The sequence below is a fragment of the Triticum urartu genome, chromosome 3A (genome assembly GCF_056163025.1).
Source record: "Triticum urartu cultivar PI428250 chromosome 3A, HENAU_Tu73, whole genome shotgun sequence".
Classification (NCBI taxonomy): domain Eukaryota; kingdom Viridiplantae; phylum Streptophyta; class Magnoliopsida; order Poales; family Poaceae; genus Triticum; species Triticum urartu.
In genome coordinates this window covers 620,774,963-620,799,879 of record NC_141875.1, presented here as the reverse complement: position 1 = coordinate 620,799,879, position 24,917 = coordinate 620,774,963, and the positions used below count along the sequence as shown (strand labels likewise).

At 44.5% G+C, this 24,917-nt stretch overlaps 1 protein-coding gene across 1 annotated transcript; it reads right to left on the bottom strand.

Annotated features, from left to right (window-relative positions):
* Window positions 1-12,682: 12,682 nt before the first annotated feature.
* Window positions 12,683-13,850, bottom strand: LOC125548906 (heat stress transcription factor C-1a-like). The gene is made up of 2 exons (XM_048712429.2): window positions 13,541-13,850; window positions 12,683-13,390 (listed from the first exon to the last, which is right to left on the bottom strand). The coding sequence occupies exons 1-2, from the start codon at window positions 13,775-13,777 to the stop codon at window positions 12,683-12,685; spliced, it is 945 nt and encodes a 314-aa protein (XP_048568386.2). The 5' UTR covers window positions 13,778-13,850.
* Window positions 13,851-24,917: the final 11,067 nt, after the last annotated feature.

Genomic DNA, 24,917 nt, shown 5'->3' with positions numbered 1-24,917 from the left:
GAAAGAGCCTAAGCTTGGGGATTCCCATGGCACCCCAAGGTAAAATACAAGGACACAAAAAATCCTAAGCTTGGGGATTCCCCGGAAGGCATCCCCTCTTTTGTCTTCGTTCATCGGTAAGTTTACTTGGAGCTATATTTTTATTCACCACATGATATGTGTTTTGGTTGGAGCGTCTTGTATGATTTGAGTCTTTGATTTTTAGTTTACCATGACCATACTTTCTGTACACACCTTTTGAGAGAGACACACATGAATTAGAATTTATTAGAATACTCTATGTGCTTCACTTATATCTTTTGAGCTATATAGTTTTTGCTCTAGTGCTTCACTTATATCTTTTAGAGCACGGTGGTGATTTTATTTTATGTAAATAATTTATCTCTCATGCTTCACTTATATTTTTGAGAGTCCTTAAGAACAACATGGCAATTTGCTTTTAGGCATAATAAAAACTTCCATATAAGTGCATTGAATACTAAGAGAAGTTTGATACTTGATGATTGTTTTGAGATATGGAGATGGTGATATTAGAGTCATGCTAGTTGAGTAGTTGTGAATTTGAGAAATACTTGTGTTGAATTTTGTGATTCCCGTAGAATGCACGTATGGTGAACCGTTATGTGATGAAGTCGGAGTATGATTTTTTTATTGATTGCCTTCCTTATGAGTGGCGGTCTAGGACGAGCGATGGTCTTTTCCTACCAATCTATCCCCCTAGCAGCATGCACGTAGTAATTTGTTTCGATAGCTAATAGATTTTTGCAATAAGTATGTGAGTTCTTTATGACTAATGTTGAGTCCATGGATTATACGCACCCTCACCCTTCCACAATTGCTAGCCTCTCTAGTACCGCGCAACTTTCGCCGGTACCATAAACCCACCATATACCTTCCTCAAAACAGCCACCATACCTACCTATTATGGCATTGCCATAGCCATTCCGAGATATACTGCCATGCAACTTTCCCCCGTTCCGTCTGTTATGACATGCTTCATCATTGTCATATTTCTTTGCATGATCATGTAGTTGACATCGTATTTGTGGCAAAGCCGCCGTTCATAATTTTTTCATACATGTCACTCTTGATTCGTTGCATATCCCGGTACACCGCCAGAGGCATTCACATAGAGTCATATCTTGTTCTAAGTATTGAGTTGTAATTCTTGAGTTGTAAGTAAAAAGAAGTGTGATGATCATCATTACTAGAGCATTGTCCCAGTGAGGAAAGGATGATGGAGACTATGGTTCCCCCACAAGTCGCGATGACACTCCGGACGAAAAAAAATAAATAAAAGGCCAAAAAGAAAAAAAGAAGAAGGCCCAAATAAAAAAATAAAAAATGAAATGAGAGAAAAAGAGAGAAGGGACATTGTTACTATCCATTTTCTACACTTGTGCTTCAAAGTAGCATCATGATCTTCATGATAGAGAGTCTCTTACGTTGTCACTTTCATAAACTAGTGGGAATTTTACATTATAGAACTTGGCTTGTATATTCCAATGATGGGCTTCCTCAAATTGCCCTAGGTCTTCGTGAGAAAGCAAGTTGGATGCACACCCACTTAGTTTCTTTTGTTGAGCTTTCATACACTTATAGCTCTAGTGCATCCGTTGCATGGCAATCCCTACTCACTCACATTGATATCTATTAATGGGCATCTCCATAACCCATTGATACGTCTAGTTGATGTGAGACTATCTTCTCCTTTTTTGTCTTCTCCACAACCACCATTCTATTCCATCACAGTGCTATATCCATGGCTCACGCTCGTATATTGCGTGAAGATTGAAAAAGTTTGAGAACATCAAAAGTATGAAACAATTTCTTGGCTTGTCATCGGGGTTGTGCATGACTTAATATTTTGTGTGATGAAGATAGAGCATAGCCAGACTATATGATTTAGTAGGGATAACTTTCTTTAGCCATGTTATTTTGAGAAGACATGATTGCTTAGTTAGTATGCTTGAAGTATTATTATTGCTATGTCAATATTAAAATTTTATCTTGAATCTTTCGGATCTGAACATTCATGCCACAATAAAGAAAAAATACATTGATAAATATGTCAGGAAGCATTCCACATCAAAAAGTTTGTTTTTATCATTTACCTACTCGAGGACGAGCAGGAATTAAGCTTGGGGATGTTGATACGTCTCCAACGTATCTATAATTTTTTATTGTTCCATGCTATTATATTATCTATTTTGGATGTTAATGGGCTTATTTTTACACTTTTATATTATTTTTGGGACTAACCTATTAACCGGAGGCCCAGCCCAAATTGCTGTTTTTTTGCCTATTTTAGAGTTTCGCCGAAAAGGAATATCAAACGAAGTCCAAATGGAATGAAACCTTCGGGAACATGATTTTTGGAAAAAACGTGATCCAGAGGACTTGGAGTGGATTTCAAGAAATCAACGAGGCGGCCACGAGGCAGGGGGCGCGCCTACCCCCCTGGGCGCGCCCTCCAACCTCGTGGGCCCCTCGTTGCTCCACCGACCTACTTCCTCCTATATATATCCATATACACCGCAAATGTATAGGAGCACCACAAAAACCTAATTCCACCTCCGCAACCTTCTGTACCCAAGAGATCCCATCTTGGGGCCTTTTCCGGAGCTCCGCCGGAGGGGGCATTGATCACGGAGGGCCTCTACATCAACTCCATGGCCTCTCCGATGATGTGTGAGTAGTTTACTTTGGACCTTCGGGTCCATAGCTAGTAGCTAGATGGCTTATTCTCTCTCTTTGGATCTCAATACAAAGTTCTCCTCGATTCTCTTGGAGATCTATTCGATGTAATCTTATTTTGCGGTGTGTTTGTCGAGATCCGATGAATTGTGGGTTTATGATCAAGTTTATCTATGAACAATATTTGAATCTTCTCTGAATTCTTTTATGTTTGATTGGTTTATCTTTGCAAGTCTCTTCGAATTATCAGTTTGGCTTGGCCTACTAGATTGATCTTTCTTGCAATGGGAGAAGTGCTTAGCTTTGGGTTCAATCTTGCGGTGATCGATCCCAGTGACAGAAGGGAACCGACACGTATTGTATTGTTGCCATCGAGGATAAAAAGATGGGGTTTACATCATATTACATGAGTTTATCCCTCTACATCATGTCATCTTGCTTAAGGCGTTACTCTGTTCTTATGAGCTTAATACTCTAGATGCATGCTGGATAGCAGTCGATGTGTGGAGTAATAGTAGTAGATGTAGGTAGGAGTCGGTCTACTTGTCACGGACGTGATGCATATATACATGTTCATACCTAGATATTCTCATAATTATTCTCTTTTCTATCAATTGTTCGACAGTAATTTGTTCACCCACTGTAATACTTATGCTATCTTGAGAGAAGCCACTAGTGAAACCTATGCCCCCCGGGTCTATTTTCCATCATACAAGTTTCCAATCTACTTTATTTTGCTATCTTTTACTTTCAATCTATATCATAAAAATACCAAAAATATTTATCTTATTATTATCATCTCTATCAGATCTCACTCTTGCAAGTGGCCGTGAAGGGATTGACAACCCCTTTATCGCGTTGGTTGCGAGGTTCTTATTTGTGTGTGTAGGTACGAGGTGACTCGCGCGTGGTCTCCTACTGGATAGATACCTTGGTTCTCAAAACTGAGGGAAATACTTACGTTGCTTTACTGCACCACCCACCACCACCACCTCTAGTTGACAACTTATCCCGTTTTCTGAGGTTGAATCCGCCGGTGTTCTCTAGTAGCACCGAGCCGATAGTTGCTCATGACTGGATCCACATGATTGGAAGGGTGCTGACCACTGTAGGTTGCATAGATGCTGAGAAGGTGTGCTTTGCCGCACATCAACTGGATGGACCCGCAGCCTCATTGCAGGAGAATTACACAACCACTTTCCCCATAGCCAATGTCACTTGGGATCAATTCCAGCAAGCATTCCGCACTGCACATGTCTCAACCGGAGCTATGAGCATGAAGAAGCATGAGTTTCGCAGCTTACGCCAGGGAAACCGTATTGTGGGGCACTACATGGATGAGTTTAGTAAGTTAGCTCGCTATGCCCCAAATGATGTGGCCACAGATGCCGCGAAGCAGGAGAAGTTTATGGAAGGGCTAAATGATGAGCTGAGTATGCAGTTGATGGTGGCAACATTCACTAACTACCAGGAGTTGGTAGACAGGGTTGTTATGATTGAAGGCAAGCAACAGCAAATAGAGAGCTGCAAAAGGAAGTATGGGAAGGGGAAGTACAACTCTAGAGCTCAGCAGAAGCCTCGTTTTCAGATGCCATTGACCATAGGTAGGCATGTTTTCCCCTCAGACCTAATCATTTTGGAGTCATAAGGATTGGATGTGATACTAGGCATCGATTGGCTACCGATGTATGGAGGAAATATTGATTGTTCTAGTAAGACAATTCTCCTCACCACCCAGAGGGTAAACGGATCAAGTATGTGTCTAGGCATGCGCCAAGGAAGACTCAAGTAAATTCACTCTCGGGAGTTGTTCAGGAAGAAGTGCCCGTTCTGAAGGATTACCCAGATGTATTTCTAGAGGAATTGCCAGGCATGCCACCAGATCGAGATATAGAATTTTTGATAGAGTTGTTGCCAGGCACCGGACCAATATCGAAGAGACCGTATCGGATGCCCGCAAATGATCTGGATGAAATTAAGAAGCAGATTAAGCAGTTATTGGAGAAAGGTTATATTCGACCCAGTTCATCACCGTGGGGAGCCCCAGTGCTCTTAGTTGAGAAGGAGGATGGATATTTGAGAATGGTTGTTGATTATCGGGCATTGAACGAAGTGATGATCAAGAACAAGTACCCACTACCGATGATCAAAGATTTTTTTGACCAGCTACAGGGAGCCAAAGTATTCTCCAAGATCGATCTTCGATCAGGATACCACCAGTTGAAGATCCAAGAACAGGATATACCGAAGACAGCTTTTACCACAAGGTATGGGCTATATGAGTACACGATCATGTCTTTTGGATTCACTAACGCCCCTGCCTATTTTATGAGTATGATGAATAAGGTGTTCATGGAGTTCTTGGATAATTTTGTTGTAGTGTTCATTGATGACAGATTGGTGTACTTGGAGAATGAAGAGGAACCCAAGGAACATTTTCTATTAGTTCTCGAGAAACTCAGGGAACATCAGCTATATGCCAAGTTCAGCAAGTGTGAATTTTGGTTGAAGGAAGTTGGATTTCTTGGACATGTTATATCAGGAGAAGGTATAGCAGTCGACCCTACCAAGGTTCAGTTTGTCACTGAGTGGCTGGCACCCACCTCAGTTGGAGAGATCCGCAGTTTTCTGGGCGACTCACATGATACTATAGGAGGTTCATTGAGAATTTTTCCAAGATTGCGAAACCCATGATAGAGTTATTGAAGAAGGACACCAAGTTCAAATGGACCGAAGAATGTGAGGCCAGTTTTCAGGAGTTGAGGAAACATTTGGTTACAGCTGCAGTGTTGATTCTTCCGGATATACCCAAGTATTTCCAAGTGTATTGCGACACTTCTCGCTTGGGACTTGGAGGTGTACTTATGCAAGACGGAAGATTTGTTTCATATGCCTCAAGTCAGCTTCGACCTCATGAGTTGAATTATGCCACACATGATTTGGAGTTAGCAGCCGTAATGCATGCACTCAAAACCTGAAGACATTTTCTTATTGGAAACCGTTGTGATGTATACACGGATCACAAGAGTTTGAAGTATATTTTCACACAGAAGGAGTTGAATCTCAGGCAGAGGAGACGGTTGGAGCTCATAAAGGATTGCGATATGAAGCTACATTATCATCCAGGAAAGGCCAATGTCGTAGCACACGCTTTGAGCCGCAAGAGTTATGTCAATACCCACGTAAGTGGAGGATCACCGCAGGAGTTAGTCGACGATCTCAAGGAACTTCATTTGGAGATAGTTCCAAGAGGATTTGTTGCAGCAATGGAGGTTCAGTATACGTTATTGGGAAAGATTCGAGAAGCTCAGAAGGATGATAAGGAAATTGCTGAGATAAAGGAGAAGATGAGCAAAGGAAAGGCCAAAAGTTTTTGTGACGATGAGCACAAAACTTTATGGTTTGGGGATAGTATTTATGTGCCCAATGACCCAGAGATCAGGAAGTTAATACTTCAGGAAGCTCGTGACTCACCATACTCGATTCACCCCGAAAACACCAAGATTTATTTGGATTTGAAGGAATGTTTCTGATGGAAAGGAATGAAGAAGGATATTGCCGAGTATGTAGCCGTATGTGATGTATGTCAAAGAGTTAAGGCAGAACACCAGAAGCCAGCAGGATTACTTCAGCCTATGCTGATACCCGAATGGAAGTGGGATAAGCTTGGCATGGATTTCATCACCGGATTACCCAGGACCCGATCAGGATATGATTCTAGCTGGGTAGTAGTTGATCGCTTGACCAAAGTGGCTCACTTTATCCCCGTGAAAACCACTTATACGAGCACGAAGTTGGCCAAGATATCTATGACCAGGATCATATGTCTGCATGGAGTTCTGAGGACCATCGTATCAGATAGAGGAACACAGTTTACCTCGAAGTTTTGGAATCAGTTGCACCAGACTTTGGGTACTAGGCTAAAGTTCTGTACAGCTTTTCACCCGCAGACATATGGATAGACCGAGAGAGTCAACCAGATTCCGGAGGACATGTTTAGAGCTTGTGCGCTAGATTATGGATCTAGTTGGGATGATAATTTGCCTTACGCAAAGTTCTCATAAACAACAGTTATCAGGCCAGTTTGAAGATGGCCCCTTTCGAAGCTTTGTATGGAAGGAGGTGCAAGACACCATTGATGTGGGATGAAGTCAGAGACCGTCAGTTGTTCGGACCATATTCAATCAAGGAGTCTGAAGAGAAGGTTAAGTTAATTCGCGATAGAGTATAGACTGAAGGTAGCTCAGTCCAGGAAGAAGAGTCATGCCGATACTAAACGCAAGGAGGTAGTCTATGAAATTGGAGATAGAGCATATCTTCGTGTGTCACCACTGTGAGGAGTTAAACTATTTGGAGTTAAAGAAAAGTTAGCCCCAAGATTTGTAGGACCATATCGAGTTTTGGAACGTATGAGAGAAATGGCCTACAAGTTGGAGTTACCCGAAGGATTGTCGGGAGTTCATGATGTGTTTCACGTCTCCCAGTTGAAGAAGTGCCATGCAGAGATGGCCGATATTCCTCAGAGATACAGTGCCCCTGGAAGCAATTCAGTTGGAGAGTGACCTAACTTACAAGGAGAAGCCCACCAGGATTCTCGAGTTTGCCAGCTAAGTTACACGCAGCAAGGTTATCAAGTTTTGCAAAGTTTAGTGGAGCCACCATACCGAGGAGGAAGCCATCTGGGAGTGAGAGGAAGACCTACGGAAAGACCATCCACACCTATTTTCTAGCCAACCTGAATCTCGAGACGAGATTCATCTTAAGGGGGGTAGGTTTGTAACATCCCAATTTTCAATTTGAATGTTATACATAGGACACCATATGCATATCATATTTTTATTTGCATTTGGTTGTGATCCTAGAAATCTTAAGCAACTCAAGGACCCAAGGAGAGAGTTGGAGGTTTCACAAATTTTCCTATTTGAATTTATTTTCAAATTTGAAAATAGGATAAATTTGATTTTATAATTTCTCTCCAATTTTTTCCAATTACAAAAATAAATGAGACAAGATAAAATGACTTCTTCAAAAAGATAGAAATATTGGAGAAGAAATTTTAAAATCAAATTATTATTTTGTTCGTATTTCATTTGCTATTTTATTTGAATTAGAGAAAAACTTGCATTTTTGAAAATTGCATTTTTAGGCCAGAAAAATGTTCATCTTGTCCTAAATATTAGGTTTGGACGGTGAAAATTGTTTCTGGTATTTTTAGAATTTTTTATATTTTATTAGGATTTTTGTTCGCGGCGAAACCTATGTCAAAAAAAAATTCCATCAGACCGACTCCGCCTTCCTCCACACGCACGCGCCACCGTGGCCGAGCCAGAGTCCGGCTCCGACTCCACTGGCCTCCTTGCTCCCTTCCCCAAGCCAGCTCGCTTCCCCTCTTTATAAGCGCCGACGCCCCCCTCTCACCTCACCTCACCTCGCCTCCCGCCGCCGCCGCCGCCTGCAGCCGCCCGCGTCGCACCCCGTCGCCCGTGCCGCCGCCCAGCACTACCACCCTCCTCGCCGCCACCTCCCGCCAAACTCGCCGGAGACGCCACCGCCTCTCGCCGGTTTTCGTCGGTTTATTAGGTAAAAACCTAGGTTGCTTTTTTAGGGTTTCATCGGTTAGTTTCGGTTTTTTGTTTTTATTTTCGGTTCGACCTAATTAGTGAACGTTCACCCAATCCTCTCTGTTAACGAACGAATTCGCTCGTTAGCCCCTGTTAGCGGACGTTCGTCCGATAGTCTTTTCTTTTTAATTTTAATTTTTGGCCAGGGACCTATCTGCGAATACTTTTCTCACAATTTGTCCCTGAACTTCAAACCCGTTACTTTTTGCTCGTTTATCCAAATGCAGTGAAACCAATGCCAAAATATTCGTCTTGTTCCCCTCTTTCCAGATAATCAATCTGAACATGGTTTTGATAATTAAAAATTTGGTTTCAAGAAAATTTGAATTTGAATTTCTTTTGATCATAGTTTGAGTTTCGTAACTCTGATTTGATTGATTCTTTTTGCAAATCAAAGCTCTTCACTTGAACTTTCAGTTTGGATCTTTTCTCTTGAGTTTTAACCTTGCCTCTTTTTCTTGAGTGCTTATGTATGCTATTGTTTGTTCACGATAGTGTTTCCGGAGTGCGAGGCTTGCTACTACGAATCTCTAGGGTTTTCTGATCGTCGGCAAGGCAAGTAACACTTTGATCATATTCCCTTTAATATCCAGTTTTTATGCATTAGTTTCAACCCTCAAACATTGCATGATTAGGACTTGTTTAGCATGTGGGTTTTGGGAAGTAGTTGATGAGGTAGGAACCTATTGCCCTTTTTATATCAAACCCTGGGAGTTACTATGTTATGCTTATACTGCTATGCTATGCTCGTAGACGTAGATTGGGTTTTGAGAGAATTCATGAAAGTTGTGAGAGTTATTGTTTACTAAGGTTTAACTTAAGGTGGCTACTTTAATACACATATGGGTGGATTGGTTTGTGGGCTCCTGGGGAATCCAGTGCTGTCCAAGGAGATCCTGGGGCATCCGTGTGATCATCCTATGGTTTGCCACCCAGGCTCAAAGGGATCATGACATTATTCATGCTAGACACTTCCTTGTGCATCCACATGCCACTATCGGCTCTGGCATAGTTGAGTAAGTTGTGGGAATCCTTTCCATGATGGGCTAGCAGATGTAGGGGATTGTAGGTGTACCGGCATATCTATCGGTTAAGGGGGCCTCTTGGAAAAGACTGTGTCTCGGTCATCTGTTTCTCAAACACCATGAAGTGCGAGAAATCCAATGGAGGAGATCGAGTCTTGTGGGGAAAAATGCGCAAACCTCTGCAGAGTGTACAAACTAATCATGATTAGCCGTGTCCCCGGTTATGGACATCTTGAGTATCTGGTACTTGAATTATTATGTTGATCTCATCACTCTACTTAATTAATTTGTTGGGTTGTTAACTTTTAATTGGAATTGAGATGGGGTTACCATTCTCAATGCTTTCAACAAACTTGTAGTTAAATAAAATATATTCCTTTGTTGTAGGGAAAAACTAGCTTTATGCAAATGATAACCATATATAGAGCCTCCACCAGCCATATATGCATGTAGTTATAGCTGTAATTTCTCCATTGCTCTACAGTGTTATCTTGCCAGTATATTCCATGTGCTGACCTACACAGGCTACAACATATTATGTTGCAGAGTTTTCAGACGAAGAGTAAGGTGCGCTAGGTCGTTGTCATGCACTCAGTTTTGCCGTGGAGTTGGATGGACTCTACTACCTTCGAAGCTTCCTCTGTTATCTTATTTAGATGGCCTTCAGCCATATTATTGTAATAAGTTCTCTTTTGAGACATTCAATGTAATAAGTGTCTGATTGAACTCTGTTATAAAATCTTGAGTACTGTGCGTGTCAGCAATACCGATCCAGGGATGACACTTATGCACAAAGACTTGACCGTCTGAGGTCAGGTCACTACAAAGACACTTTCGCACTCATAGGTCGATGTTGGTTGATCCAATCACACGTCAAATTTGGAGCTATCACCCCTGTAATAGTACTTGGGTCCAATACCTTCGATAAGGAAAGGACGTGTGCCATCGCTTGAGCCATGTCTGATTGATTTCGTAAAGCACAAATTTTACTGATAACGCCCACACGTGTGGCATATTAGACATCCAACCACACGTCGTGTGTGGCGTAAGCTAGAGGCAGCCCACACGGGCTATGTGTGGGTGAGCATTAGAACTGCCCACATGTGTGGGCGCAGTTACTTCGTGCCACACGCCCAACAAACTACTACTCATCCTCATCCCGCGTGTGTGGCATGAAGCAAATCTGCCCTACGTCCTGGCGCACCCGTGGGATGACACTTTAGTTACCCAGGGGATGGCAATTGTAGTCAGCCGGGATGGCAAATGTAGTTGTAAAAGCATGGCAACTTCTCTGTTTTGGTTAACTATAGTTGCCATGTCTAAGTAACGGTAGATGTCGCGTGTATTCGAACCATAGTTGCCATGTGTGATAAACTACTTGCCCTACGTGGTCAAACAATAGTTGCCATGTGTGATTAACTAGTTGCCACGTGTGGTCCGACCATAGTTGTCATGTATGGTTAATCACAGTTGGCATGTGTGTTTACCTAGCTGCTACGTACGCGAAACTGCAGTTGCCATCTAGCAACCAATCGTAATTGTCATGTGTGTTTATTTAGTTGCCACGTACGCGCAACTCCAGTTGCCATCTAACAACGTACGAGCGTCGTGTGGGCGAAGAGTAGTTCGCCCACACACGCGTGGACTAGGTGGTGATGTGTGGGAAGAAACTGGTTCGCCCACACGGTGCAGCTGGCAACCGTGTGTTGCGGGTCGTGTGGACGAACTCTCCAACACCCACACACACGATGATGCCCACGTGGCACTGAAATTCTAACAGATTCCTTTAGGACTCGTGCAAAACAGAATCAACGTGTATCAGCACGTGTGGGCGAAGTGCAAACAAGCCACATGTGTGGGTGTTAACATTACGGTATTTTTTTAAAAAGAAGGTTCACCCTGGTCTCTGTATCAGAATGATGCATGCAATCATATTATGAAGCAAAAGGTCTGCGATTCAGTACAAGTACACAAAGGGAGCGAAAATAAAGTGAAGATAAAAATTGCCACAAACGGCAAAAACAGGCCAAGATGAAAGTTATCAATATATATTGCTCTATCTGACATAAATAACAAAGGAAACCGCCAAATGTTTATGGTGATAAACTTGTGGCATATTGTGAGTTGTGACTCACGGTAGAACTAAAAAATAATGGATCATGAGTTCAATACACGTTACTAGCATTTTTCTGGAAAATTATTTTAATCAACATCCCCCCCCCCCCCCCCTTGCATTCTATATTAGAAGCAATTATTTTGTTGCTTTTTGCACCCTTTCTTCTTCAAACTCTATTGGCTAATTTATTTTGATCAGCACTTCTAATTTATATATGTATTACACAACAACATAGTTTTTGTTCTATGTTTGTCGAGTGTAGGATCATTTGCATTATAAGGAGCACTTTCACCGGCGACCATACACAACAATATTTGGAGAACAGCAACAAAAAAACATGAGGAACAATTCCATGTGCATATGGCTAATTTTCTTGACTAGGCATTTTTTGCACCGCACAAAAATGATTAGACAGGTGTTCTTTATAGATTTGCAAAGTATTTTGTGTTCTTTCGACAAAGCTAATACCATGGTGCCAAAACTTGCTCTTGAGTTATTTCCCATTCAAAATATATATGGTGCCAGAACCTGCTCTTTAGTTATTTTCTATTTTAATATGTTTTGAGTACTCATCTACAAAATCTTGGCCCCCCATATGGCCGTTCATCAAGATGCGGTTTCGACGAGCATCACACTAAAATTAATGAGGAGGTCCTCAAAAGACATTTGATCTCCCAGATCATCGGATGGGGCATGATTAGATCATGCGACGTGAGACAATGGCATGTTCGTCTTTGTATCTATCTTGAACAAACCGCGTAGTTGGACGGCTTTCATGATCGGTGTTGTCTCAGCATGCAGGGGATTGCTCGTGTGAAAGAGAGGACATGCGGCAAGGGAAGCTTGTGAGAGTTAGGGTTTCTTGCTTTGTGTATGCAATGGTGACATGCACTTTGGATTCAAGGGTTCAACAACGAAGACGACTGTGGCTCCAGAATGATGGTCCTTAGGTGTACGTGCATAAAGACTTTCCAGCTGCCATGAACAAGGCCATGCCGACTCTGTAGGAAAGCGGTGGCAACGACGTATCGACGACTTGTTCTGGCAATGATAGTGGTAGGACCTCGGTATAATTTTTGTTATGTCCGGTGTGCTTTGTACTGAACTTCTATAATTGATCCGGGCTGTTTCGTAGGAAATAGTTGTGTACAAATGATTGCTAAATTAGTAAGAGTACACTAAGTACAAGAAGCTAGTGCATGTGCATGCACTATGCGCCATGTTTAGAAGAAACACTGGCCAAGTAGGCAGAACGGGAAGGGGATCTCCACGGCGGTCCCACTGTCAGTTATGCCCATGCCGCTGCCGCTGTCCCTGCCGCCGCCCTCGAACTCCGGCACCTGCTGCACCCCGGAGCTCGCGGAGGGCTCCTCGAAGGCTGGGAGTTTCAGTGGCATCGGCTCCGCCCACTGGCCGACTCTGGCTCCGTCCATGGCCGCGTCGCCGAGAGCCAAGAGCGGTGAAGGCGCCGGGTGAAGCGGGGGTGCAATGGGAAAGGAAGCAAAATCACGGGAAGGCAACTGCATGCGCTGGAGCTTCTTCTCGGCTGCCTGTTGGAGAAGGTGGAGGGAGGTGGCGTTGGGATCCTCGTCGAGCCTGGCGAGGAAGGGCATGAGCCGGTCACTCCGCCGCTCCGTCGCCTGCAGTCGCCGGGCCATCTGCGCCAGCTGCTCCCCGATAGCTGTCTGCTCCTGCCGCAGCCTCCGAACCTCCTCGAGCAGCGCCTCCCTCCCCTCGTCGTCCTCTTCCTCCTCCACTTCCTCTCCTATATTGGCCATCACGTGCTGCTCGCCGCCGCCGACTAGAGACGAGCAAGAGGTCTCGCCGCGCTTCTTCTTGCGGCGCACGATGAGCGGCAGAAGGTGCGTCTGGCCGCGCAGGAATGACTCGTGCGCGAACTCCCATCGGTCCGGGTGCACCTTCCGGAAGCCCTGCACAGCAATCTCATCATAGCCAATTAAGCAGACATTTCGCAAGAGTACGGTGCACGTGCAAGCCTAGATCGAGTACCATTAACAGACTACGGATCACTAGTATTACTAGGACAAGAAAGGCCGAAGGAAGCCTCAGTAGGTACTCACGTAAGAGTTGAGCTGGCGGACGAAGCTGGAGAAGTTGCCGTGCTTGAAGAAGCATGGGAGGAGGAGCTCCGAGAAGCCGGCGACGTCGGTGACGACGAAGCTGTTGCTGTCCCTCCCCCACCTGACGAGCGCCTCCGTCCTAGGGTCGCTCACCATCTGGTACGTCTTGGCCACGAACGGCGCCGTGTCGAGCTCGCCGATCAGCCCCAGCGCGAGCTCCGTGTGAAGGCCGTCCATCCTACTATATCCTATGTACTACCGGGCGGCGGACCTCAGACACTGGGAGCTCCCGATTAGCTGCGTACTTGCTCTCCACCACGACCGGGCGGCGGACCTCAGGCACTGGGAGTTCCCTCTACTCTAGCTATGTCACTACCGGACGTCAAAATCCCTCAAAAGGGCAGGCAAGCAGCTGTGATTGCTCGCAGAGAGGGGGCCGGTAGCCATCCAACTTTATGCAGCGTGCTTGACAGGAGGACGCTAAACGCCTAAACCAATACTGTAACCCATGAGTGATGACCTTACCCCACTCGTGGTTATTAATGTATATAGTATAATTGACGTATGTGAGCATGGAAAACAGATCCTTCGCACACGCTACTGGTAGCATGTCGATCGATCCCCAGCCTTCTTGGCGTCGCCATCGCGTTCCGGTGATATATCAGTGAAACCGTGCCGCCTTTTGGACCAGAGCGTGCTCCAACAGTGCAAGAAATGACAACCCAAAATCAAAACCCAGCTAACCCAACTCCAGCTGCCTCGATCGTCTGGACGTGGTCTCTCTCAAGCACATACCAGGTTGTCCACTTGCGTGCTCTCGTTCCTCTCCTCGCACTGTGTTTGTAATGCGATCGATCGCCTAGCTCGATCAACTGTACAAACACTATGCTTCTCTTGTAGCAGCACGTAGCATCAGATGATGACAACGCGACAAATATGGACCGTGGTTGTAGTAACAAAATACTATGGGCGGTAACAAAATAGTACTATGGGCGGTGGGGCCGCTCCTCATGTCCTTAAGCTTTACGGGAGTAGGACAGACGCTACGATGCAGCTGCGCTCTCTTCGAAAATATCTTGTCTGCTCCAATGCTTTTGGGATGGATGGGAACAACTGGGGCCAGTCCTGCTGCCTCCTCGCGTTTGGCTGGTTCCCAGACTTGGCTAGCTCCTTGACCCTGTTTCCAAAACGGGGATGTATCTGTCACCTTCTGTCCATGTTCATGTGGTCTTATTATCAAGCACTAGCACAATAATTGATGTAGTAATTACTTAGAGCGTATCCAACCAGTTCCTCCAACCACAAATGGGAGTTGATTATGTCCGTCCAGGCCAACGCCACGCGCTAGTTTCCCTCCATGGGACTCCGTGCAGCGTCCGGTCTTGTTTCGAGCCCCTATTTGTTCGTACATGCATTTATGTTTTTATTTATGTTTTTTATTTTCTTTTTTATTATATCTCCGGTCACTTGCAAATGATTAGTGGACACGAAGAGAGAGAAAACAAAAGAAAAAGAAAAATGTGGTCCGGGATGGGCCGCGTCCTACGTGGCGGACTAACCAATCGCGTCTGCGAGCCCTCATATCTTTCTCATATTTGTTCTTAATATGAGGGTTTACAAACAGCCCGAACGTATATAGATGATGTGAGGTGTCCGATTGGGTCATCTTTTTTTCCTTCTCTCTCATGTCCTGTTAGTGACCAGGTGCGTCCATGAACGAGGATTTGAGGGGACCTGCCGTAGACGCTCTAAATCCATGCAACATTGATTAACATAGCAGAATTTGATAGCACATAGTTCAAACATAGGACAAATAGCACATAGTGCATGCATATGACATTCTACATGCAACATATAGTAGGACAAAGGACATAAAGAAAATAGCATCTTCACCGGTTTTTGCCCTAGCCCTTAGCATCTCCCTGGCCGTAGTACAACTCAAAAATGGCATAGGGACCGTCGTCGGGACCGTAAGAGTTGGAGGAGTCGTCGGCCATGGAGGTGTCATAGGGGTGCTACAGGCCGGCGAGGGCGCGGGTAGTCCTGGCTTGCTCCTCGGCCTTCTTCTCAGCTTCGATATACGAAGCCTCAACGCCCTCCTTGAGCGGAGTCACCGCCGGGCCGCGGCGATGGCGTCGAAGGAGGGGATGGCGCCAGGCTGCTAGATCCGCGTCAGGGTGCTGGATATGTCACTGGGTCGCGTGTCTTGACCTTGGACCACTGGTGTGCGATCCGCTCGGCGAGCTCATGGGCGTCCTTCGCAACAGGGAACTCCACTCGATGTCGTCCTCCGATCTGGGTCCAGATCCGGGCATGGTGGCGAGAACAACCGGAGGGGACCTAGCCAAAGAGGAGAGGAGATGAGACGAGAGTGAGAGTGAGCTAGGATTAGGGTTTAGCCACGCCAGGGGAGTGGATTTTGTGGGATCTTGGGCGGGTCAGAACAGACCGAGTCAATGCAGTGGACATGCCCGGATCGTCCCATATCGGCTTCATATTTGGGATGGGTTTGCGATAGTCCGGACTGTCCAGACATTTGGGGGCGGTTTGAGAAGGCCCGTTGGGCCAGTCTTTCCGGATATATGGGGCCAATTTGGGGACGTCCCATAGAGATGCTTTTAGCTTTTGTCTTTTGCTAAAAAAATCTTCCGCCTAAAAAAAAGCTTGCTAGGTTGCTCAGATAGAATTGGTGGTGGCAGGGTGAGTTAATATGTGAGGTACTCCTGCTCTTGATTTCCTAATTCAGATCGATCTAGGCTGATGGTCAACCAGCGATATGTCACTGGTTTCTACTACATGTCATGAAGAAAGTCATACTATCATCCACCTAGGCATGTAGGGGTCGGCCAAATATACTGTCAAAGAAATGTAGGGATCGGCCGACGAAACATCTCCTGAATACATAGGCAATTTTTTGATTAAATTAATCTAAGAATAAATCATGAGCATGACGTAAACAGCATTAAGCACATACTGATACTTGATCATATTATCGCGTACTAGACAAAGAGTAGAAACATCTATACAAATCACTAGTACGGCTAAAACAATGATAAACATGAGTGGGATAGCGAGTTATACCCTCCGATCGGCTAGGCCGAGGCTGCGGCGGCGGCGACAACAGCGATGTCCTCGGTGGCCTTCTTCTCGGCTTCAAGCTTCTCAGTGGCGGCTCGGTCGGCTTTGTTGGCGGTGGACATGATGACGATGAAGACCACACAGACATAGACAAACGGTGGCGAGCAGTCGCATAGGTGACGCTTCCCAAAAATCTAATCGTCCCACTCCCGTACAGGATCTGGAGAGGTGGGGTTTCAGAGGCCTGCTCTCCCATCAACAGTGTATGCAGTGGACGGGATGGGATCACCGGCGACAGCAATGGCGAAAGGGACGAGAGTGAACGTGGAGGCAGATGCGATCTGTTTTGTCGTGGCTAGGGTTGGCCGGTGCCTTCTAGGCATAACCGCGTGGAGAGACGTGGGTTTGACCCGCGTTCGAATCAGTAACAGCCCATGATCTGACATCTCAGATCGTAGCTCATCTGCTACGGACTCTTTGTTCCTGGCCGGCAAAAATAAGCGCATAGGTGTGAGCTTGGCTCGGCTCATTTCCGCAACCCGAGGCGTGTCATGACGAGGCGTGGTGTGGTGAGGCGGGTGGCAGAGGAGGAGCACGTGGGATCCACTTCTCTTCTCAAGCTCCAATAACATGTGGAAGAAAATCCCTTATAAGGAGGTCCACTCATCTCCAACTATCAATGTGGGACTAAACTTCCCACCACACTCATTGCCACAAAACCTACATGGGCCCTTGTAGATTTTCTGAAATTGTTAGATGGGCCCTAGGCCCACCCTCATATTTCAACAACCCCCCACCAGATCTCATGAGCCCATTTTGTCCTCTGTTCCAAACACTGTTTTGATATACCAGTACTCCAGTGGAGACCTATTAAGATTGAACTCCACCTAGAGCAAGTAGCTACACTCCTTCACAACTGAACAATGGACTATGCCTTGAATTGTCAGTTTGGCGTAAAGAAATTTTACCACAAGTCTTACTAGTACTAGACTACCGAAGGCTGACCCCTCGGGTGGAGCATATTAGTATTACTCCTGGCATGTTCATGAGCTTGCTAGAGATCACCCCAATCTCATGACTGTGACCAGCTGTCGGGCACATATAGGTGTGTTCCTCCAAAGATCGCTTTGTAGGATAGCATCTTGATTATATAAGTTTTGGAACACATTAAGACAGTAATAAACCTACCATACAGTTTCCGAGAGTATTGCATCTCCAAAGGAGTGTCTTAGTAAAGTTACTCTCCTCGGTTCATCACTGCCTTGTTTTCCCAGGTCCTACTTCACGAGATCTCAGATCACATAGGTTGGGTTACCACCATGGCAACTTATGTGGATCTCATACTCATCTCCCTCAATGCATTATCTATTACAACACATGATAGCCCTTTAGTAAAGGGATCTGCCAGATTCTTAGCCGTTTGGATATAATGCAACGCTATCACTCCGGAGTTTCTTAAACGTCTAACAGTTTATAACCTCATTCTTATATGTTTGTTGGACTTCATGTCGTCCTTTAAACTATTTAGTTTGGCAATAATTTTCTGATTGTCACAGTTCATAAGGATAGCCGGAACTGGCTTCTCAACCACTGGCAAGTCCATCAAAAGATCTCGAAGCCATTCTGCTTTGATACTAGATGTGTCTAATGTTGTTAGTTCTGCTTCCATTGTCAATCTCGGTAGGATCGTTTGCTTGCAAGACTTTCAGCAAATAGCATCACCTCGAGGAGTAAACATATACCAAATTTTGGCCTTCATATCATCAGCATTAGATATCCAATTCGCATCACTATACCATTCAAGTAATCGATGGGTGTCCGGTATAGTGAAGTCTGTAATCTATATTACATTTCAGATAGCGCATAATTCTTTCAACAGCATGCCAATGTACATCACCCGGATCGGAAACAAACTAGCTCAATTTGCTCACAGCAAACGCGATGTCAGGCCTCGTTGCTCGCTAGATACATCAGTGAACCAATAATTTGAGAGTATCTCAATTGATCTTTAGCTGTGCCTTCGAACTTTTGAATCAGCACACTAGGATCATATGGTGTTTGAGAAATTTTACATTATGAATATCCTAAATGACTCAAAATCTTCTTAACATAATGGGATTGCAGAAGTGTAATCCCACGCTCATCATCTCTTAGTAGCTTCATGTTCAAGATAACATCAGCCACTCCAAGGTCCTTCATCTCAAAGTTGTGAGATAGAAACGACTTGGCCTCCTCAATGACTTTGAGATTGGTTCCAAATATCAGTATGTCATCAATATACAAGCATAATATAACTCCTTTGCCTCCACCATAGAGAAATTATACACATTTGTCAGCTTCATTAACAATGAAGCCAACAAATGTCAAGGTTGTATTGAACTTCTCATGATATTGCTTAGGTGCTTGTCTGAGGCCATATAAAGATTTCAACAACGTGCACACCTTTCCTTCCTGACCATCTATACAAAGCCATCTGGCTATTGCATGTAGATTTCCTCGTCTAGCTCTCCGTTCAGGAAAGTCGTCTTAACATCCATCTGGTGGAGGAGAAGTGAAGGAAATATGCCCTAGAGGCAATAATAAAGTTTTTATTTATATTTCCTTGTATCATGATAAATGTTTATTATTCATGCTAGAATTGTATTAACCAAAGACTTAGTACATGTGTGAATACATAGACAAACAGAGTGTCCCTAGTATGCCTCTACTTGACTAGCTCGTTAATCAAAGATGGTTAAGTTTCCTAGCCATGGACATGTGTTGTCATTTGATGAATGGGATCACATCATTAGAGAATGATGTGATGGACAAGACCCATCCGTTAGCTTAGAATTATGATCGCTTAGTTTTATTGCTATTGCTTTCTTCATGACTTATACATGCTCCTATGACTATGAAATTATGCAACTCCCGAATATCGGAGGAACACCATGTGTGCTATCAAACGTCACAACATAACTGGTTGACTATAAAGATGCTCTATAGGTGTCTTCGATAGTGTTTGTTGAGTTGGCATAGATCGAGATTAGGATTTGTCACTCCGATTGTCAGAGAGGTATCTCTGGGCCCTCTCGATAATGCACATCACTATAAGCCTTGCAAGAAATGTGACTAATGAGTTAGTTGCGGGATGATGCAACGGAACGAGTAAAGAGACTTTCCGGTAGCGAGATTGAACCAGGTATGATGATATCGACGATAGAATCTCGGGCAAGTAACATACCGATGACAAAGGGAACAACGTATGTTGTTATGCGGTTTGACCGATAAAGATCTTCGTAGATTATGTAGGAACCAATATGTGAAGTTATATGCCCTAGAGGCAATAATAAAGTTGTTATCTATATTTCCTTATATCATGATAAAAGTTTATTATTGATGCTAGAATTTTATTAACCGGAAACTTAGTACATGTGTGAATACATAGACAAACATAATGTCCCTAGTATGCCTCTACTTGACTAGCTCATTAATCAAAGATGGTTAAGTTTCCTAGCCATGGACATGTGTTGTCATTTGATGAACGGGATCAGGTCATTAGAGAATGATGTGATGGACTAGAACCATCCGTTAGCTTAGCACTATGATCTTTAGTTTATTACTATTGCTTTCTTCATGACTTATACATGTTCCTATGACTATGAGATTATGCAACTCCCGAATACCGGAGGAACACCTTGTGTGCTATCAAACGTCACAACGTAACTAGGTGATTATAAAGATGCTCTACAGGTGTCTCCGATGGTGTTTGTTGAGTTGGCATAGATCGAGATTAGGATTTGTCACGTCGTGTATCGGAGAGGTATCTCTGGGCCCTCTCGGTAATGCACATCACTATAAGCCTTGCAAGCAATGTGAATAATGACTTAGTTGCAGGATGATACATTACGGAGCGAGTAAAGAGACTTGCCGGTAACGAGATTGAACTAGGTATGGTGATATCGATGATCGAATCTCGGGCAAGTAACATACCGATGACAAAGGGAACAACATATGTTGTTACGCGGTTTGACCGATAAAGATCTTCGTAGAATATATGGGAGCTAATATGAGCATCTAGGTTCCGCTATTGGTTATTGATCAGAGATGAGTCTCGGTCATGTCTACATAGTTTTCGAACCCGTAGGGTCCGCACGCTTAACGTTCGATGATGATCGGTATTATGAGTTTAGGTGTTTTGATGTACCGAAGCTAGTTCGGAGTCCCGGATGATATTGCGGACATGACAAGGAGTCTCAAAATGGTCGAGACATAAAGATTGATATATTGGAAGACTATATTCGGACAACGGAATAATTCTGAGGTGTATCGGGTATTTTCTGGAGTACCGGGGGTTACCGGAACCCCCCGGGGGTATATTGGGCCTCATGGGCCTATTGGTGGAAGAGAGGAGGCAGGCCAAGGCAGGCCGCCCCCCCTAGCCGAAACCGAATTGGACTAGGGGGGCCGGCCCCCCTTTCCTTCTCTCCTCCCTCACCTTCCCCCTTCTCCTTGTTGGAATAGGAAAGGGGGGCCGAATCCTACTTGGAGTAGGATTGCCCCCCCATGGCGCGCCTCCTCCCCTTGGCCGGCCACCTCCTCCCTCCCCCCTTTATATACGTGGGAGGGGGGCACCCCAAAGGCACACAAAAGTTTCTCTTAGCCGTGTGTGGTGCCCCCCTCCACAGAAACACACCTCAGTCATATCGTTGCAATGCTTAGGCGAAGCCCTGCGCCGGTAACTTCATCATCACCGTCACCACACCGTCGTGCTGACGAAACTCTCCCTCAATCTCAGCTGGATCAAGAGTTCGAGGGACGTCACCGAGCTGAACGTGTGCAGACCGCGGAGGTGACGTACGTACGGTACTTCATCGGTTGGATCGCGAAGACGTTCGACTACATCAACCGCGTTACTTAAACGCTTCCGCTTTCGGTCTACGAGAGTACGTAGACACACTCTCCCCTCTTGTTGCTGTAACATCCCAAATTTCAATTTGGAATGTTATACATTAGATCATCAATGCATATCATATTTTATTTTGCATTTTGGTTGATCCTAGAAATTCTACGCAACTCAATGACCCACGGAGAGAGTTGGGGATTTCGTTATTTTCATATTTGAGTTTTCTCAAATTTTGAGAATAGGATCATTTAATTTTATTTATTTTATCATCAATTATTTCTCTTACAAAAATATGAGAGAGGGAATAAAATGACTTTTCCAAAATAAAGAAATGTTGAGGATTTAATAATAAAATCAAATAAGTTTTTATTTCGGAGTTTTCCGGTGTTTTATTTGAATTTAGGAAAAATGTGCGTTTTTCAAAATTGCATTTAGGTCCCAAATAAATGTTCATCTTGTGCGGCTTGATTTTAGAAGCCCGCGAAAATTTATTTCGGAATTTTTGGAGTCCATTTAGTATTTCTTTTTATTTTTCTTCCGAGCGGAATAATTTAAAAAAAACGAACCGACCTACGGGCCGTGTCCGACTAGGACTCCGCCCGAGGGGGCCTTTATAAGCCGGGGGAGGCCCAGCCCCAGCCTCAGCCAAACCCTAGCCGCGCCCCAGCCCCCGCGCCGCCGCCAGCCGCCGCCGCCGTCGCCTCGCCACTCGAGCCGCGCGGCGCCGCCCGCCGCCGTGCCGCCGCCGCCCGCCACCGCGGCGCCCTGCGCCGCCGTCGCCGGACGTTGCCGCCGCCGCCCGCCGGATTTCGCCGCCGAGGTTCGCCGCTGCCTCGACTTCCGTGCCATCGTTAAAAAAAGATCGGTTTTCGTCGGTTTTTTTTGTTTAGGTTTTTTTAAATAGATCGGTTTTTCCAGTTTATTTAAATAGCGAGCGTTCGTCCGTTCGTTCGTTCTAGCGAGCGTTCATCGTTTTTCTTTTTCTCGGATTAAATCCGTGATTTTTCTGATCACAATTCCTGATCCGATTTTCGTTTTAGTATAACGTTTCGCTCGTTTATCGGAATCAGACAATTCAAGCGCCTAGAGTTTCGTCTCGAAACCCACTATCTGTTTAACCAACTTAAATAAGATTTTGCTACTGTAAAATTTTTCCTAGATCCAGATTACTAGAACGAAGTTGTTTTCTTTCGCCGTTTGACTTTCGTTGCTTCGTTCGATTTGATTCTTTTTGCCAACCGGAGTTCTTAAGTTGAACCTTCTGGTTAGATCTTTTATCTGAGTTTTACCTGTGCAGTAGATGAGTACTTATTGTATGCTTGTTTGTTTGTCTGCGATAGAATACCCGGAGTGCGCCGCTTGTTACTTCGAATCGTTAGGTTTCGCGGATCATCGGCAAGGCAAGTAACACTTTGATCATACCTTTTCTACTACCCAGTTTTATTGCATTAGATCAATCCTCACACATTGCATGATTAGGATCAAATTAAATTGTGGGATGGGAAGTAGATGAGGTAGTACCTAATACCTGTTTATTATCAAACCTTTGGGAGTTACTTCTACGTTTTTTTATTATGCCATGCTATGCTAGTAGACGTGGATTGGGTGAGTGATATCCATGACAGATGTGAGATTGTTAATTAATGGTTTATCTAAGGTGGCAACTTAAACGCACATCTGGGTGGATTGATGCACCTGGGTATTCCAGGACTTGGCTGTTTTCTTTTGGACCGCCACCCAGGCTCAAAGGGATCATGAGACTATTCATACTAGAAACTTCTGTGTGCAGCCACAAGCTATTATGGGCTCTAGCATAGTTGACTAAGTCGTGCGAACTCTTACAGTGGTAGACTAGCAGATGTAGGGGATGTAGGTGGTACAGTCTACCCGATCGTAAGGTGCTAGCGCTTCTGAAAGACTATGTCTCGGTCATCCGTCTTCTCAAACACCATGTAGTGCGAGAAACCAAATGGAGGCGATCGAGTCTTGTGGGGAAAAGTGCGCAAACCTCTGCAGAGTGTAATAAACTAATCATGATTAGCCGTGTCCCCTGTTATGGACATCTTGAGTATCTAGTACCTGGATTATCATGTGAATCTCAACATGTTACTCTAAATTAATTTTGTTGGATTATGTTTAATGATGATGCTTAATTGGGATTGAGAATGCTGTCAACCATTCTCAATGTTTAACAACCACCATGATAGTAATTAAATTTATTCCTTAGTAGTAGGGAAAAATTGGCTTTTCGCAAAACAATAACCATAGAGCTTTCTACCAGCCGAATATGCATATAGTATAGCTGTTTCATTCCATTACTCTCTATGTGTTACCTTGCCAGCATATTCCGTGTGCTGACCCATTTCGGGCTGCAACGTTAATGTTGCAGACTTTTCAGACGATGATTAAGGAGTTTTTAGGTCGTGGTTCTATACTCAGTGATGTCGTTGGAGTTCATGGACTCACTTATCTTCCAAGCCTTCCGCTGTTATCGTTATTAGATGGCCTTAAGTCATATTTATTGTAATAAGTTCTCTTATGAGACACTCGATGTAATAAGTGTGTGATTGCTACTCTGCTATAAATCCTCCGAGTACTGTGTGGTGTCAGCATTACTGATCCAGGGATGACACCGGAGCACAGAGATCAGACTGTTTGAGGTCTGGTTGCTACAGTTGCTATACATCCCCTACATAGATCTTGCGTGATCGTCGGATTTTTTTTTGAAATACCGCGTTCCCCAACAGTGGCATCCGAGCCAGGTCTATGTGTAGATGTTATATGCACGAGTAGAACACAAAGAGTTGTGGCGATAGCATGTCATACTTTGATTCGGCGGTATTGTTGGATGAAGCGGCGCCGACCGACATTACATGACCGCATTCATGAGTCTGGTTCTACCGACGTGCTTCGCACACATGTGGCTAGTGGGTGTCTGTTTCTCCAGCTTTAGTTGAATCGAGTGTGACTACGCACGGTCCTTGTTGAAGGTTAAAACATCACACTTGACAAAAAATCGTCGTGGTTTTGATGCGTAGGTAAGAACGGTTCTTGCTAGAAGCCCGTAGAAGCCACGTAAAACTTGCAACAACAAAGTAGAGGGCGTCTAACTTGTTTTTGCAGGGCATGTTGTGATGTGATAAGGTCAAGACGCGATTATATAAATTGTTGTATAAGATGATCATGTTTCATAACAGTTATCGGGAACTGGCAGGAGCCATGTGGTTGTCGCTTTATTGTATGAAATGCAATCGCCATGTAATTGCTTTACTTTATCACTAAGCGATAGCGATAGTCGTAGAAGCAATAGTTGGCGAGATGACAATGATGCTACGATGGTGATCAAGGTGTCAAACCGGTGACGATGGTGATCATGATGGTGCTTTGGAGATGGAGATCAAAGGCACAAGATGA